We start from the raw sequence: 17,745 nt of genomic DNA, 5'->3' as shown, positions 1-17,745 counted from the left end.
TCAGTCCCTCCCCTCACAGTGTAACAGGAAAGGCCATCCATTATTCCCCCAAGCCAATATGATATATGGAGATACACATCTCATAGAGCTGGAGGGAGGTCATCAAGTCCAGTCCTCCCTTTATTTAAATCTATTTTCTCTAAATGGTTCCTCAAAGATTGAGCTCAAAACCTGGTGTTTAGCAGGCCAATGCGCAAACCACTAAGCTACCCCTGCCCCATGAGCTAGGTATGTAAGCCATGATTTTACAAAAGAAGGATCTAGCCTTAGGTTCCTCACATTGAGGCATCTAATTCAGCAGTCCGATTTCCAGACTGCTGATCTCCAACAGCTACTGAAGCCATAGGGTAGATCTATGTTTATGGGAAGATCAACAGGCTGGCAACTGATCTTCTGGAGTTCGATTTAGCTGGGGATGCGCTAAACTGAACTGTCAAAGCACTGCCCTGGACCTGGGAGTCCTAAGGAGTAAGGGAAGTTGACAGGACCTCTCCTGCTGTGCGCACCATGGTCAAAATAAAATGGATTGTAGCTAAGTCGACTCCAGCTACGAGTTCTTTCTGGATTTGCGCATCTACAATGGATTTTACCTCCTAGGGTAGCCCTGGCCTCAGAGATAGGAGCCTGGGTCTGACTTAGGGCAGCCAGTTCTGAAAAGCTTGGCCATTGACTGTTTCCTCCCCTGGGCTCGTCCCCTCCAGCTGGCCTGGCCTGGCCTGGCCTGGCTTGGGAGGTTGTCCTACTCCGAGCCCCTCACTGGCTTTCCAGGGCCCCCAGCTCTGCTGCAACCAGCCTGGGACCAGGCCCTCCCTCCAGTTCCCACCCGGGTGCATGGGCAGCCTTCTCCCGAGGCCCCGCTGGACGGGGAAGAATTTGCTTTCCCGCACCTGGCTTCGGACGTGACAGCGAGAAAGCCCTGCTAGTCTATATACTACCACTTGATTGCTACTCGTGGTTCCCTGTGCCTTCAATCTTGAGCCTGCTCCGGTCCGGCTACGGGCAGAGCAAGCGGGTCCGTCCCACGAAAGCTCATCACCGCGTAGGTTATTTTGTTAGCCCTTAAGTGCCACTCGGCTGCTCTGTTGTTTGGATTAGGAAGAAGCGAAAACGAGGAGCAGCGGCCAATCCCGGGCGGGGAACAGTCCCAGCGGGCTGCGGGGACAGAACAAGGCTCCCTGGGGCTGCTGCCCACGTGGGGCGGGCTGGGAGAGGCGCTGCGAGGAGCGGCCGGGAAGCGCAGGCTCCTCCCCGCGGCCCGGGCGGGGCAGGGAGAAGCCGAGCCCCGGGCGCCGATATAAGGCGGCGCGCAGGAGCCGCCGGGCTTCCGCACCCCGGCCATGGCCCAGGGCGACTCTCGGCCGCCTTCCCCGCCCCTGGCCGCGGGCGAGCCGCTGGTGGGGGTGTGGCCGGCGCTGCTGGTGGGGCTGGTGTGCGCGATCCTCGCCTGGCTCTGGTACGGCCGGGGCGGGGAGGAGCCGCCCGAGCCCCGCGGCGGCGGCAGCAGCAAGGCCCCCAGCCCGGATCATTGCGGAGCCGCGCCCGGAGCAACAGGTACCCGGGGCTCCCCTTGCAGGGGCGCTGCGCCACGCGGGCCGGGCCTGCAGGGTGCCCCCGCACGCGCCAGGGCCCCGCCTCTCGGGCCAGGGCCCTGCTGCCCGCTCCTTGCCGGCGCGGGGGCTTCTCCCGCGGGGCGCCCTGCCCGGGGGCTGCCTGGCTGCTGCAGTGCGGCGCGGGGGCCGCCTCTCCCCCCCGCTCCCTGCCTAGTCTGGGGCTGGAGACAACAGTCGCTTCTCTCCGCCGAATACAGGCGCCCCAGTTGGCGGGGGGTGTGGGAAATGCCGCTGCCAGCTCAAGGGAGCGTCTCCAAATCGCCTGCACTCCGCGGGGCTGGGCAGCCAAGGCGCACAAGCCCCTGAAAACGTGGGTGGGAGGCGGGGTGGGGGCTTGGCTGGCGCTCAGGACTAGAGGCTTTTTCAGTTACCGTATATATATATATCGCTGGCAAGGGTGAAAGTAGCTTAAAATTTCATCCAGGCCCTGCCCTATTGCAAACGGGGGCCCTGTCAGCTCTTGAAATAGTTCCCCACTGGCTTTTGCCCCAGCTGTTGCTGCAGTTGTGCCCCCCCCCCACCCCTTGCCTTCACCTCTGATGTCTGGAAAACTCAAAGCACAGGAGGGCCATAAACTAAGTCAGAAAATGTTCCAGGGTTTTGTATAGTGACTATAAATATCCAGGACTTCCGGAGGTGAAAGTCCGAGAAGAGTTGACTTGTCTGACTGGTTGTGAATGCACCAGCCGTGAAAGCCCTGAAGGAAGGGACAGCAAGTATAGTGGGTGATTTGGGTGTTTTGAGGTTTCAGCTGCCTGAGAAATGGACTGCTTTGCAGAGAGAGGATTTGTGGGGTCTTGCCACGAAGTTCTGGTCTTTAATCCAGCTGGGAAGCACAAGAACAAAGGTTGAAATTGTAAGAACTGTTGCCTGATGTTACTGCAGTACAGGGATGTATAATGTGCTTCAAGTAGTAGGGAAAAAAGTCTAGTTAATCCTAAAAGCAATTTATCATTGGTGAGTTGTGAACTCGTTCAGTTGTCTGATGCTGAAACCAAGAGGCTGTTTCTGGTTAACTAAGTATTTTAATATTGTGTTTAATTAGAGCCTCCCCTGGAAAACAGGGAGCATGCCCTGCTGGAAACCAGCGTCCTGTCAAGCCCGCAGGAGCCAGTAGAGAGTCTGGCCGGTACACCAAAAGAAGACCATATCCCATCCCGAGATGATGGCGTTCCTGGAGAATCTCCTGAAACAGAGTCACTGGTCAAAGATCCTGCCACCCCGCTAATGAATTACTGCGAATACCTACTCAGTGAATCCTTCAGCTTCCCAAACACAGAACCAGAACTAGTCAAGGGACAAGAGAGCGAGGCACAGTGTGGGGCCACTTTGGCAGCAGCTTCTCCTTCTAGGGACGAGGACAAAAATGAAGAACAGCCAGCTCAGATGCCCGAGTATCAGGACTTGGCTGGTCATGACGAATGGGAGGTTGTTCCTGAACACTCACCCTGGGGAGATGCTGGTAAAAACAGCAGTGCAGATGACTCCGACGCTAGCGTGGACCATGGCAACAAGGGCTTGGAACAGGTAGACTCCCTGGAGTTGGATTCAAAAGCAAAGAGGGTTGCAGCTGTGCCCCCAATGCCTCAGAACATCCACGTGAACTTCCGTGTGCACTACATCACTCATACTGATGCTCAGCTGATTGCTGTCACGGGCGACCACGAGTGTCTTGGTGAGTGGCACAACTATGTGCCACTCCAGTGTGACAAGGACGGGTTCTGGTCTGACACTGTTATCTTGCCAGCAGACACCAGGATAGAGTGGAAGTTTATTTTGGTGGAGAATGGGAAGGTCACGCGTTGGGAAGAATGTAACAACAGAATCCTAATGACTGAACATGAAGACAGAATGGCCCATCAGTGGTGGGGATATCATTGAACGGGATTTCCTTGGAAGCTACTGACTTTGCGAACCCTCTAATTTTATTCCTGTGTTCAGCAGAACTTCTTCTGTGTTGTAGACTTAATGTGCATCATCTACCATTTCCCGCTAGAACGGTCTGATTCACTGACCTCTCCTCTGCTGGAATAGGTATGGCTCTAGGAAGGGATGTTCCATGTGAGAACGCTATTAGCTGAAGTCCAACCAAAATCTGTCTGAGATCCAGGCGTATAGGAAGGCAAGAGCAGCACTTCAGACAGCTTGTGTGATGTTAAAGCTTGAGCCTAAGTTTGACTTTGTACAAGTGGGGCAGCAGGATGAATTTTGGTATGACTGGCGTACGGGGTGAGAATGCCAGAGCAGGCGTAGCTAACAATCCTGCATTTGTGGCTTGCTGTCAAATGTTTTTAATTTATTGTACTGTTTAATTGAGCAATAAACATACTATATTTTCACATTGGTGTTCATGTTTGACCTTGGTTTTAACCTGAGTTGTCTTAAAGGTGTAATTCTGAGTAACTGGACCGGCTTCCTGTGAGGTGCCAGGTACCCACCTCTCAGAGCACCTGCCAGAGGACATCAAGTCACAAAGCCTCCCCCTTCTTTCTCAGCTTCACTCTTCTGGAAGAAGTAATAGTTGGTTAGGTTAGCAGGGAGACCTCTAGAAGGCCAAAGTTCAGAAGTGACCACCTGACATGTTAAATAAGGTACTTTCCCCTCACTGGGAATAGGTAGGGATTTCCATATGAACTTTGTAACTGTTGCCTTGGGTAATGGAAAGGGAAAATCAATCTGCAGTGTTTGTGCTTAAAACAGAGGTCTGCTGACCTAGAAGCTAAGCAAAGCAGGGTCTGCATTCTCAGTGCTAAAGCTGCTCAGTTATACTTGGGTTGAAATGACTTTATTTTCTAAAAGCCTTCTGTGTGGAAGAACCATCTGGATTGCTCATGAGATGCTCTGGTGTCTGTTCTGCTGCATTTGGCCCCTGGACATCAGTCGATTGATCAAGTGGCATAAAAGCCCCAGCTAGAACAAAGCCAGGGTGGGCGTCCAGTCTGACAGCTCCAACCTACCATTTCACATTTTTATGAAAGACACAAATGTTTCCATCTAGTGCCTAGAATTACCTGTACCGTAGAGATGATTGTGGCTTAGTGTATACTCTTCTGTAGCTAAAGGCAAACCACCAACACTTCATAATATGCTTAGGCGAGTCTTAAGTGGCAAGATCTAGGGTGTGCAGGTCTCAGCTACCACAGCAGAGTTTCTTGACTCATGGGCTTCTCCCTTAAAGGGAGAGATGTGCTCCAGTTAGCTGGTTTGAGTGGTATTTTTTTCACTCTTCCCAGTTGCTTTGTAAAGCACTATTTCAGAATAGGTCCTGGGCACACAGAACAACATTGCCTACCTACATCCAGGGTATGGCAAAGGACCCCCCTGGGAGGAGAAGTAAGATCACAGCAGAAAGAGGAAGGGAATTTTCTGGTTCTCATGAAGGTTGGACTGAACTTGTCTTATACAAACTCAGAAATTCCTATGCTCTGATGGCTCAAAGGTATGTTGTCTTAACTTAGATGGAATTTATGGGCCCAAAGAGTCAACGGTGTTGATGTGGTAACTGTCCTTTTGGAAGTGGGGAGGGAGGGAAACTAGTTGAAATGGGCTGTTAAAAGTCCCATCCTGTTTCCTAAAAGATAAAACAAGACACATGCCCACAAGCAGGGAAAGAGAGAACAGCAGAGATGGAAAATGTAGCTTCAGTCCCTGGTGTGGTCCCTACATTGCAACTTCACTGCTGGAAAGACACAGGTCTTGCATGTAATCTCAACAGCTACTCCAAGACCTGGCACACTGGTACTGAGTTTGGGCTGTGTAGGAAACTGCTTTTTAGCTGCTTTTCTGGTCAAAGGGTTAGAGCAGTGTTCAAGATTGTCTGGCTAAGACAGACAAGGCTTGTCAGGAAGATGGGAAACAGTAGAAGTAAGGCAGGGAAGGGGAAAAAAGATACACAAAAGGGGCAAGAGTCACTCTGCCCATGGTGGTTGGACTTCAGCTGAAGTCAATGGTTGTGGTAATGTCCTCTGGGAACCTTTCCTGGTTCAACACAATCAGGACATCGTCATCACCCTAATCCTGAGGCCCAGTTCTCAGGGTAGATTCCACAGTTTCAGATGTTGGATGTGGCAGCCCTGTTGGCCAATCTCCTTGCTAGAATTCCTCCCCTTCATTCCATTCTCCCCCAAACTAGGCTTCCTTTTTAAGAACCCTGAAAAGAAGGTGATGGGTAAAATAGCTCAACCTCATTATTTTAGCCACTAATTAGGCCTAATGTCCCAAACCAATTCTGGTTCCTTGATTTCCAATAGTATGCTGCTTTTGTTTACTAGGCGTGATCTTAACACGCTTCTCGAGTTTGGGCTAATCAATCTCCATCTTAGCACCTTTTCCTAACAACATTTATAGGTGGTTGGAACAAATCATACTTTATCCACTTTCCCATAGTTGAGTTCACCATGAGAATAAACTTGTAGGCTTTATTATTACAACAGGTGCCACTGCCATGTAGTTTGACCCATGTGATGAGGTACTTAGGAGGTCAGAGCAGCTACTTAGGCTTTCTGGCTGAAGTCACACCTGCTGATTGTCCCTTCTTTAAGGAGCCAGAACAATGAGGCTGTAGCTGTAGCAGAACTGTCTGCAGAACAAGGTCAGGCTCTCACTGGAATGACTGGTTGAGACATGGCACCTGGCTTTTTGCTGCTGTTGAGTCTTGGGGCACAAGGGTTAGGTTGTCAGGGATCTTTAATAGCTGTAGGAGCTTGATCCAAGGCTGTCCTGGAAAAAGTCCCCACATACAAACTTTGGTTTGCCATTGGTAACTGTACTTTCTCCATGATATAGTTGGGAAATGTTTTTCTGGTTTGAGTGGAGTGCTAACTACTTATACAGGTAAAACCTGTGGCCTGGGCACAAAACAGAATCCTTAGAGTGGGGTTTCTCTAGTGTTTTGGGAGGGATACAGCTTCTTCCAAGGCTAGTTGCAGGACTGAGAGGCATAGGCTGGAGCACAAGTAGAATATCTGCTCTTTGCCTTGGTCTCCGGAAGGACCTGAGGGTTATTTCACCTGCTGCGAAAGGCCTGAGGCTATCTGTTCAAGCTGAAGAATTTTGGAAATCTCTTTTGTTGCCAGTGAGTATTGCAGGATGCCCAAAGAGTTATAGTGCACAGGTTGCTGAATTGGGGCTCACTTGTCAGCCTCTGAGTCAGCCAGTCACCTCCGTGCATGCAGGATCCTGTCCACTGTGTGATCTTGGACAGAGAATGACACTTTGCCTAGTACTGTAAAATAGCTGAGTGTGAGTGGTGGGTGGGTCATCTGTGCAAAGGAGACCTTGTATTAGTCCAGAGGACGTCTGACACCAAGCTATGCTGTGAATAACAATGCTCTCTGCATCCCTGCTGAGCAGTGTTCCTTAAGCTGAGCACTTGGCTGGCTACCTAGGAGAGATTTAGATGCTGCCCAGCTGACTAGCAAAACACCCACAGCCGGCAGGATGTATTTCTAATAGTCGTGCACGTTCATGAGGTAGAACAAACTTTGTGGAACAATTGTAACTGATTAATAGACTCTGTTTTAGCTCTTTTTTTTAAAAAAAAAATCAAGAAATGTAAGTGACCGATGTTCCCAGCGAACACCACTGAAGGAGAAAGGCATATATAGGAATCATTAACCCAGCATACGAAGGTCAGTGCATATTGTCAAGTTGCTAAACCATTTTTAAGGTATTGTCCATAACTTGTAAAATGGTGATATACAGTGACTTATACAAAGCATGTCTAATAGAGACTTCCGTTTGTGAATGGATTTGTAGATACAGTGGATGCCTGTCTGAGAGGATTAAACTAATCTAAAAAGCATTAGAGTAAGATGTTCACCAGAAAGCCACTTAACTACCACTAGAATAGAACAATTAATGTGACGAGGAACGTCTTTCAAGTAGACAATAGATCTTGTGAAGAGTAAAATCCCCTTAAAATGACGAGAGCAGTATTCAGAAGCCAACGTGCATAGTTAATAATAAAGCAAGAATTCAGCAACAATATGCGATGTACCCATGAGGGTTTTGAGATCAGACTTGCTGTGTAGTCAGAAGGAAGACACCTAAATGGATGTTACTCTTTAACTAACGGCCCTGCGCTAAGTAAACAAGCAACAACTGTATGATGAAGTGAATTACATTAGGTTGCGTTACTGAATGCCTGGTAGAGGCACAACTTGTGTCCATTATTGGTTGGCTCTGCAATTCTTTTCTTGACAGGATTATGCTGGTTTAACCTCTGCTCGGTTAGACTAGTATAATGGTCCACTGTACTGGTTTAGCTTATTCATTTTCCTTTATGAGAATAAGATGTAGGACACCCGTATCTCTGTCCCAAATACGGGACAGGGAGATGTGGTGGTTCTGCCTGGCTCCACTGAGCATTGGGGAGCTGGGAAGGCAGGAGCTTCCCCGAGCCTCAGGGAGCCAGAAAGGGGCAGCAGCTGCTGGGAACCCAGAGGGGCACCAAAGACAGAGCCGGGAAGCAGAGCACCGAGCTACCCTATCTTTGGAGGCCCCCTGCTGGCTCCCTCTTCTGGTGGCTGGTTGAGCATGTAACCTCTCCATGTGCTCTCCAGCCAGCAGCTGTGGCTGCGCACACTGCTGAGGGAAAATGTCAGCCGGTGAGGGGCCAAATATGGGGCAATTTATGGGGCCAAATACAGGGCCCCTTTTAAAAAATGTCAGGACACCTTTCTCGTGCATGAAATACAGGGCTGTCCTGCCCAATCTGGGATGGTCACCCTAATAAGATGGGTTGATACAAGCACCTTTGTCCCCATGGAACTGCAGCCTTGCTTTGGAGATGGTGCCATTTCAGCTGTATTGGCATGATGTACTGCAGCTTTGGTCTGAAGGCACAGAGTCGAGCGTGGAGCTGTTCAGAACTTTCTTAAGAGAACTAAAGCTGCTACGTTGAGCTCAGCAAAATGGGCTAAAGGGCCTTTGTCTTCTAGGTCTGGGGTTCAAATCCAGCCGAGGTTAACGATGTCTGGAAGCTGTTGTTTCTGACCATTTTGGGTGGCCTGTATGAATTAACTTAGCCTTGTTCATGAGTCAGGTGGCTGGCCCACCAGTGCTGTAATTGGCACCCCTGTTTGGCAATCTCTTGGTTCATACTCTGCTTCCCTGTCCACCGGCTGAGAGGCGGGTTGGTAGAGTAGTCGAGAGATGTGTGCGCTGCGCCTTCCTGGTCTGCGTCTGTTCTGCAGATAACCCATTTAAAAGGGAAATTCATCTATGAAAATTTACTTCCTCCTGTGCATAAGGGCTTGGCCTAGATCTGCCGTGTCCAATACGATTGTTCACCCACTGCAGAGCAGTGAAATGCAGCTCCTTAGAGCCACACGTGTGGCACACCCTCCCCCTGCTCTGGGTGTGCAGCCCACTCCTTGGTGGAACAAGCGTGTGGTGGCAGCAGTGGCTCCTCCCGCCGCTCTGGGCTGGAGCTGCAGAGCTCCTGTGGCCCTGGCACGGCTCTAGCCATGGGGCCTGGGGGCTCCAGCAGTTTGAGTGAGAGGCATTTATTTCGAGCAGGGCTGGGGAAGAGGGACTGTGGGGCTCCTTTAATTTCTCATGGGCACCACTGGCCTAGATCATTCCAGCTCTTCTGGAATGGAAGTGTTAATCTGCAGTTTCATAGGTTTTTCTAAAACCTTTTCTTGAGAAAATTCTTGAATTAAATGAAACACTGAACAAGAACAGATTGAAATGGCACCTACCTTGTCGTTACGGTATTGCTTAAATCTTGATGTTATGGTTACCATAACCTCAGGGTTGCTTGATTGGGATGGAGTGAATCTAGATTGACCAAGGCCTGTGAAACAGGTACAAGGTATTACCGAGACACAAGTTGATAAACTGGTGAGCTACTGAACTGAGACGAGGGGAGAGTTTGTGTGAAGTTATTGTGGACGATAGCTGCAGCCGGCCTTTGAAAGGCATAAAGGAACCTGCAAACCCCAGCCAATGAAATCGAGAATGGACAGAACAAGTCTGGCTGATGGCTCTGCCCTGAGCATTGACTCTTGCTAGTTTGAGACTAGCCATATTTTTGGAGTTGGGCGTTCTGTGGTTACGGAGCTACCTTAGCAGTGACGCTCCGTCAAACAATACAGCTTTTTAAAACATCATTCTCAAGCGGGAACTAGGTTGATTCCTTATTTCCTTCCTCCCGTTACTGGACTGTCTCAGGTGACCCATGGTAGAATGTGCTGAAGAGCAGAAGGGTATATCCAGGCAATTTACTGGTGTAGCCCTGTGGTACGGGGTGTGACTATACCAACAGAAGGAGTTTTTTATATAGGTGGAGAAATACCACCTCTCTGAATGAGGTGAGCCACATCCAGGAAAGGCCTCTTCTTTCCCTACAGCTGTGTGTGTGCTGAGGGTTAGGTTGGCAGAGCTATGGGGGCGGGGGCAGTTATTTCCACCATCACTGATTTAACTAAGCCAGTGCAACTTAACTGTAGATCAAGTCCCTGTCCCCCCTTTCCTAAGGGGCTTAGGAACTTGGGAGTCTTTCATTGATTTCAATAAATGTTAGACCTGGTCTACACTTAACTAGGGTTACTGGAGCTGTAACCTTCCCTTCCCCCCCGCCCCCCCCCCAGTCCTACTGCCTTAACTACTCCAAAGCATCTCCCACAGTAGGTACAGCTACGCTCACAGAAAGGAGGGGGAGGTTGTACTGTGCCAGCAGAAAAATTCTGTCCATTGCATATGCTACCTCTCTGCTGGAGGTGTTACGCTACCCTAGCCTCTGCAAGTCACTGTTGGAGGTTTGGGCACCTAAATGGCTTAGGCAGCTTTTGAAAATGTCCCCTCCAGGCTGCTTTGTTTTGCTTTAAAGTTTCAAGTGCCTCTTAAGTCTACCTTCCCCTTGTGGTCTTATCACCTTGTATGGGCCTATACCCAATGGTCTGGTCAGGGGTGTCACTACTGTTCGCGCTGCTTTTTCCACTGCTGCTGCAACACTCTGCTTATTTTTAAGCTTTAAATGGGCATGTTTACCTGTTCTGTCATCTGCCTATTTGCTCAGGCAACGATTCTCAACTGCCAAAAGAGAGTTTAAAAATAAACTGCGGAGTCTGACAGACATGCCTCATGTTCGTCCGTGCTTATTGCTCATGGTCAGGTCTGGGGTGTTCTTCACGTATGCTCTGCTGTGGTACGGTAATTAACACAGTGTTGGCTGTTTCAGGGAGACGAGTTAAACAGCATTCTGGGGGTGGAGTTAGAAGCAATATTTAAAAATCATTATCTATCCTTTCCCAAAAAAAAAAAAAGGGGGGGGGCAGAATCCTAAAGTTAGGCATCTAAGTCCATGGTTATTTATTTGAACTGATGGCTTAATACTCAGAAGTGAGGCCAATGGTGATTTCAAATCACGTTTTTTGTCTTCGCATTTTCCCCATTTTCACTCTGCTCCCTAACTGAGACTGGGGCTACTTCTGTTGTCCCAATGCATGGTGGCTTCAGATACCTCCTATATTAAAAATAGAAAGTTTTATAGCTGATATGATTTACCTGCTGAGACAGAACCTCCTCCCTGGGGCCTGTCCCTGCCTCTTCCCCCAGTCACACTGGAATGAGGTGCAGGATGAGATGCCTTTAGTCCTGCTTCAGTGTCAGGTGTAGGATCCAAGAATTGTCAGGGGTTGGGGTATGGGACTAAAATGGCTAACTTATACAAGTGAGAAAGGGAAGTTACCAGTTTGCTTATGGGGTGGGATGCGCCATTTGTTTTTAGCTCTGAAATATGGACTTTCACAACATAACAGAACTTTGTAAAATATTATGTATAGCAAAAGTTTCTCCGGGTTGTTTTCAGAGAATCTCATTTGAAATTTTTGAAGCCTAACAATTTTTAAAGTGACTTCAAATGTGGCAGATCCAGGGGATGGAAGGGCTCTGGTGAATCTTATTTGGGATGACCAGCAAACTGTCTCTGTCCCTTGATGTATGTGGCTGTTCCCAAAGTATGCCAATCAAAGATACAATACCTCTATTTCCACATCTTGGAGTTACTTCTCCATGGCTATAGCTACACTATGGTTGCTAAACACCACACTCAAAGTGGCAGTGCTCATCATCATGAGAGGGGGTAGTGGAAACTTTTGAAACAGCTGCTTATTTCAAACCTCAGTGCTGTTTGGATGGCACCAAGTTTGAAATAAGTTAACTTGAAATTTACGCAATTTGTGTTGCACAAATTGTGTAAGTTATTTCAAGTTACTGTTACAGTGTAGCTGTAGCCTGTATGTTGTGCTCTTTTAGAATCGCAGATTGTGGCAGTATTCTAGTCCAAGACAAAGATTACAAAACTATGAGAACCTTTATTAGGAATGTTTAACAGTGTCCTATATTTTAAACATCACATTTACTGGGGCAAAATTAAAATGGTCACAACCATACAGCGTTTCTTCATTTTGTTAGCTTTTTCTCCTTTTCCTTCACTTTCTCAATCTTCTTTTCCTGATATCTGATCATTGAAGACATTGCTGGAAATAGCATGGAGAAAAGTTTACTTGACTGCTGTGTACTGCTAGATCACACTGAGTAGAAAACAACTGAAGCCTCAGGTTTTGACACCTGCAGTTTTATGCCCTCAACCAGCATGTTACACAGGCAGCGCATTGGGCACACTAAACCCTTAAGGAAGGAAACAAAGCTTTCACTTCAGTAGGCTGACTTAATACAGAGGAGGCCTCATAGTAAGTGGCTATCTCTCACCTGAGGTGTATATAGAGGTTTCATATGGATCCAATAGCCCAAATTCCCAACTGGAAGAACGTAATGGGCACAACTCCATTAATTTCAAAGTTACTTCTAGGGGTTGTATTGTAAGTGATTCTGTGCCAGTGTTTGGAAAGTGGAGTTCTAATGTGCATGCAAGGGATTATATTTTTGTTTTGCATCTTTTATACAGCTGCAGTGCAATACATTACTGAAGTGGTATCAGCACAGAAAATGCTGCTGTATAAAGTGGGAGATAAATGAGAGCAAATAGCGAAGGGTTATTGAAGGCAATAGAGACAATATTCACCAGTCGGCCCAACTTTGTCCTGTTTGGCTTATTTTACACTAATTTAATTAGTTTTATTGAATACGTTCCCATCATTCACAACTTTGGTAAGAATTAGATGTGTGGAAGCAGGCATTTTCTGGGTCCATCAGCACAGAAATGAAAGGGAAAGGGAAGAGAATTCAAATATGGAGTAAGAGAAAATGCTGATGACAAAGAATTCCACACTGCAGCACTCTGCGGTCCCTGAAGTTGGTAGGAATTTAGCTGGTGGTTTCTATGTGAGTGGGAGCAGAAGCAGGCCCTTATAGGTCAGTTGCAATCTGTGGGCTGGCTGAGTCTACAGTGTTTCCCTGTTTTCTAAAATCAGCAATCTATGGCCATGTGGTCGCTGTTGGTAAACTGATTTTTTTAAATGGAAACTACTGTAAACAATCTTTCCAGTTCCACAAAATGTCAACAGCTCCTTTTAAATAGACCATTTTTTTTGGTCACAGCAGCATGTGCCTGTATCCCTGAACAACTGCCGTACTTGAAAGTCAGGATTTCAGAGCTCATTAGAGTGAAGGGCCTATGTATACATTGTGGTGTTAATCTGTTTATTCTCCTAGGAGCTGGATAAGGTGGAATTGTCTATTAGTAAATCAGACACCTCTAAATGGAATGGATAAGCATAGCCAGAACTACGTTCTCTACCACAGACTGCGAGGGGTCAGTACATTTTAAAAAAATAAATTCCAGCACCTTGGTTTTTTATCTGTAATGTTTCCACCAAGTTTTGCAGGTTTTCCATCTTGTTCTGTAGTTTCCTGCATGTGCTCCCACTGGCTTCAACAGGCTCAGATGCTATTGAGAAAGTGATTAATCCCTGTCCTTTGAGGTACAAAAAATACCTTGTATAACTGTCAGAGAGGTAGCTGTATTAGTCTGTATCTTTGAGAACAGCAAGAAGTCCTGTGGCACCTGATAGACTAACAGATATTTTGGAGCATAAAGTGTTGTGGGCAAAGACCTGCTTCATCTGACTCATGCTTCTCATGAAGCAGGTCTTTTCCCACGAAAGCTTATGCTCCAAAATATCCGTTAGTCTATCAGGTGTCACAGGACTTCTTGTTGTTCTCTTGTATAACTGGTTATCGTATTTACAAATCTCCATATTACCAGCTTAAAATTTGGTGTTAAAACAATTTCCAACAAATACAACAACTTTCAATATCAAAAGAAAATGAGTGAGCTAGGGAGATATCAGCTCTTTATCCTTATTTTCTGGGTGGGGAAACTACTGTGCAGAAGTGAAGTCACTTGCTGGAGATCCTTAACAGGCCAGTAGCAGACATGGGGACAGAAGCCAGGTCTTCTCAATTCCAGTTTAGTGCTCCATTCTCCAGTGCCTCTGCCTGAATGCCCATGTTCAGAAATAGGTTTGAAATGTTAAGATGCAAGAGCTGTAAACAAATTAGTAGCTGGCTATTCTGGGACTGTTTCAGCGGGAGGTGGACTTTAGACTAGTTCAGTTCAGCAGGTGTAATGGCCCATGGAGGGAGTGATTTTACTCCTGCAAATCAATGATTTTACAGTGGCACAATCCTAGTGCGTTTCACTCTGCAGGTGGCACCAGTGGTAAACCACTTCTGGTCTGCACCATTCTTATCTGCCGCTGATCATAAAAAAAAAAAAAAAAAAAAAAAAAAGCTGGGGGGTGGAGGGGGAGAATATAGGCATAGAGAGAGTATGGAAAGTGGAACTTTTCATTGGTAGGTTACGGGTTTGAAATGAGCCAGGGTTGGCAGGGTCTGAAAGTCATCAGTGTCATCTGGCTTTTGAGTGATCCGTGTGAAATCAATGAGTGGGTTATGTATAATTGCAAAGGCAAAATGTCCACCCTCACAAAAGTTTTCATTATGCTTGCAACTAACTACTTCCTGAGCTAATGCCTTTCAGGATTAAGGCATGGGTGGCAGAGACTTGTGGCGTTCTGTGGATAAATGGAATTGCAGTTGCCTGACTGTCCTCTGGCTGTAGATTTGGAAGTGTCATGTGAATCTCATTCAGTGAATAGCTCTCTGCTCATGTGCAATCTTCTCCTGGTTTTTAAACAGTCTTGTATGGAAGCGAGACCTAGCGCACTAAAGTCTTCAAATCCCAAGCTACAGCTATTCATAAACAGATGTCTGAGGTACATCCTTCACATCAAATGGCAAGACTTTGTCACAAATGAGGAGCTTTGGAACAGAGCAGGACAAGAGCCACTTGACATTCAAATCAAGAGAAGAAAGTGGGGATGGATAGGCCACATTCTAAGAAAACCATCATCCAGCATAGCCTGTCAAACTCTCACCTGGAACCCACAAAGAAAACGCAGAAGAGGAAGATCTCAGACAACATGGAGAACCTCTACCAAGACTGAAGGACAACTAGGGAGATCCTGGAGTCAGCTAGAAGTCTGTCTCAGAGTGAAGTGGAGGAGATTTGTAGATGGCCTATGTGCCACTCGGAGAACAAGGGTTTAAGTCAAGTCAAGTAACTCAAGCATGCAAAGTCTTGCAGGGTTTGCCCACTACTGCCTGTGGTGTTGCCATGCTGCCAGCTAGTTTGCCAGTAGGTGCACAGCAATGTGAAGGTTTGGCACAAGGATATGAGCCCAGCCCAGCAATTTTTGCTAAGGCTCCTTAGAAAACAGAGGGGAAGACGCTGAGGTTCGCCAAATGTAAAAGATAAAAATAACCAAGAGGGCAATGATATTGTCAGGCTCCTAGAGGTAATTACAAGCTAAGAAGAAAATGTAATGATGCCAAAGGGTAGGCTCAATCTGTTTTTCATGGATGGCCCTATTTATGTAGGAACTTTTGGATACTAGATTAATAAAGTTGTCCAAGCAAACTGAGCCACTGTATACTGGGTTTAAAATTCCCACCAGTTTAGTGGTGGGATGGGAAAGTTTCTCTTAACTCAATTTCCTTTATATATCTTAGATATGTCACTCTTTTTACTAGTCCTTGTTATGTCTCTGTAGGTACCATAGGAAATACCCTGACTTGCAAATACAGAGATTTGGTAACTGCATTTTTTTTATTTAATTAGATAAGGCCAGTGTCAAGTTTTTGGTTTAACTGTAGTAGGGGGCTCCATGTTTGAACTCGCTCTATTTGGGTCATTCCTGGGTAAGAGCTGTAGCTCTGTTCTACAGGCTGTTTGCTTGGCCAAATCCTGAAAGCCTTTTTTGCTCAGTTTCTAGTTAGGCAAAATTCCCATGTCCATCAATGGAATTGTGAAGGGATATATGTACCCAGATTGCTGGACAGCAGAGGAACTAAGTCCCTTCACTGCATGTGATATGTAAATTGGTGCCTCACTTGCAATTTTGATTTCCCTCATTTGCATCCCTCTTTCAAAAGAGGAATGCAAGTGTAGACACAACTATAGTGTAGCAGAAAGGGTCCTCCAGTTCTGGCCATTAAAACATGGCCATAAAAATGTGTTTCAAGGACCTAGCTATACATCAGACATGGAGATGCTTGATCTGTAAGGAGACTGTCCCTGAAGGGTTTGCCTTGATGATAAAAAAAATTTGGAGATGTTTTGGGCTTATTAGACGATGCTGCATTTTCTCCATAGATTAGAAAGGACTTGCAGCAAAGCGAAAGGTGAGGGTGGCAGGATGGTGTTGGTGACCTGAGGTCAGATTAGATGAACTCATGGTGTCTTGTGGCCTTAAAAATCTAATCATGACTTGGAACTGGTTGTCTTGCAGAGGGTGTGGGTGGGTGTGATTCTCCTTGTGAAAGAATCATTTACTTTTATTTTGTTGCTGAACAGAAGAATGAAGGCTGCTTTCAAAAATAATGCATGCTGCCCCCCGAACCTCAAATTCCTGATGACAACACACTTACAAAGGAGACCCCTTCTGTTGCATCTCCCTGAAAGGAAGAGCTGTTTTCTCAGCTCCTACTGAGGAAGGAACAGGACTATCTGTACTTGCCACAAGAATTTGCGAAAACTCTTTCCTGCTAGATGGAAAGAAGGATCCTGTTTGAATGACCTATTTGGCAATTTTTTCCTCTTCAAGTGATTAACTCTTTTTTCTTCTCAGGAATGAGGCAGCAAACCTCTTGTATAGAGTTTTAATGGGATAATGGCTTCAGATCTCAGCTCTTGGTAAATTGTATATTCTGATTTAATAAGGCAAGCTTGAGCCTTCCAGAGCTTGTAATGCTGGAGTTCATTACATCAATCTCCCTTTCTCTTCAATTCTGTATATTCTGCATTGTCAAGTACTAATTTGGTTTTGGAGCACTTTACTGTTTAATGTTCTTTACGTACAGTCAGTGGCATTTTTACGAGCACTCAATGCTGACCTAACTACTGCCACTGAATTCAATATGAGCTGACATTAATGGGACCAAGGTCAGGCCAACAGTTAACACTCTCGAAAAATGTCACCCTAACTGTTTTCCTAATGTTCTGTTTATTTTCCATACAGCTTTACTGGGATATACTACTTTTCTTTACTTTCTACCTTAAGCCCCCATATACAGTTAACATATTGACTGTTAAACAGCTGCTGTGATACACTGCATTGTTTATACATAATATGAGCAGAAATGTCTTTCAATATAAGCTGCAACAATATGGTACTTCCTATACATGGAATAATCTTGTCTATTAAATGAATGCAGGGTGAAGTGAGAAAATCACTAATAACTGGAGATGGACTTTAGTAAGGCAAGTAGGTTTGCATACTCTAGACTACAGCTTTAAAAAGGAGCATCAACTGCTTTGGAAAAAGCAGTCCAGTAGCACTTTAAAGACTAACAAAATAATTTATTAGGTGATGAGCTTTTGTGGGACAGACCTGCTTCTTCAGACCATAGCTGTACCAGAACAGACTCAATATTTAAGGCACAGAGAACCAAAAATAGTAATCAAGGTTGATAAATTGGAAAAACACTATCGAGGTGAGCAAATCAGAGTAGGGGGCAGTGGGGGGGTGGGAGTCAAGAATTAGATTAAGCCAAGTATGCAAAAGAGCCTCCAGTAAGGACCTAAAAAATTCCCATCCCAGTTCAAACCATGTGTTGTGTTGAATTTGAATATAAAAGAGTTCAGCAGCCTCTTTTTCCAAAG

General features: G+C 46.3%; 2 protein-coding genes across 2 annotated transcripts in view; one reads left to right on the top strand and one right to left on the bottom strand.

Annotated features, from left to right (window-relative positions):
- Positions 1-1,238: 1,238 nt before the first annotated feature.
- STBD1 (starch binding domain 1) lies at positions 1,239-3,949 on the top strand. Its single transcript, XM_074992030.1, has 2 exons — positions 1,239-1,551; positions 2,656-3,949. Exons 1-2 carry the CDS (start codon positions 1,338-1,340, stop codon positions 3,489-3,491), a joined length of 1,050 nt encoding a protein of 349 aa, XP_074848131.1. The 5' UTR covers positions 1,239-1,337; the 3' UTR covers positions 3,492-3,949.
- Positions 3,950-11,962: 8,013 nt separating this feature from the next.
- CCDC158 (coiled-coil domain containing 158) overlaps positions 11,963-17,745 on the bottom strand; it is a 54,010-nt gene continuing 48,227 nt past the window's right edge. Inside the window, exons 22-23 of the mRNA XM_074992029.1 lie at positions 13,366-13,467; positions 11,963-12,097 (exon numbers count right to left, since the gene is read on the bottom strand). Of these exons, the coding sequence (XP_074848130.1) occupies positions 12,021-12,097; positions 13,366-13,467 (179 nt within the window). The 3' untranslated portion in view covers positions 11,963-12,020. The remainder of the gene's footprint in view (positions 12,098-13,365; positions 13,468-17,745) is intronic.

This window comes from Carettochelys insculpta, chromosome 4 (genome assembly GCF_033958435.1).
Source record: "Carettochelys insculpta isolate YL-2023 chromosome 4, ASM3395843v1, whole genome shotgun sequence".
Classification (NCBI taxonomy): domain Eukaryota; kingdom Metazoa; phylum Chordata; order Testudines; family Carettochelyidae; genus Carettochelys; species Carettochelys insculpta.
This window is presented reverse-complemented; position numbering and strand designations above follow the sequence as displayed.

What these genes read in the sequence shown, in the direction of transcription:
- STBD1 (XM_074992030.1), top strand. Translation starts at nt 1,338, where the DNA reads ATGGCCCAGGGCGACTCTCGGCCGCCTTCCCCGCCCCTGGCCGCGGGC. An exon ending in AGCCGCGCCCGGAGCAACAG is followed by an intron (nt 1,552 to 2,655) that starts GTACCCGGGGCT and finishes GTGTTTAATTAG; the next exon opens with AGCCTCCCCTGGAAAACAGG.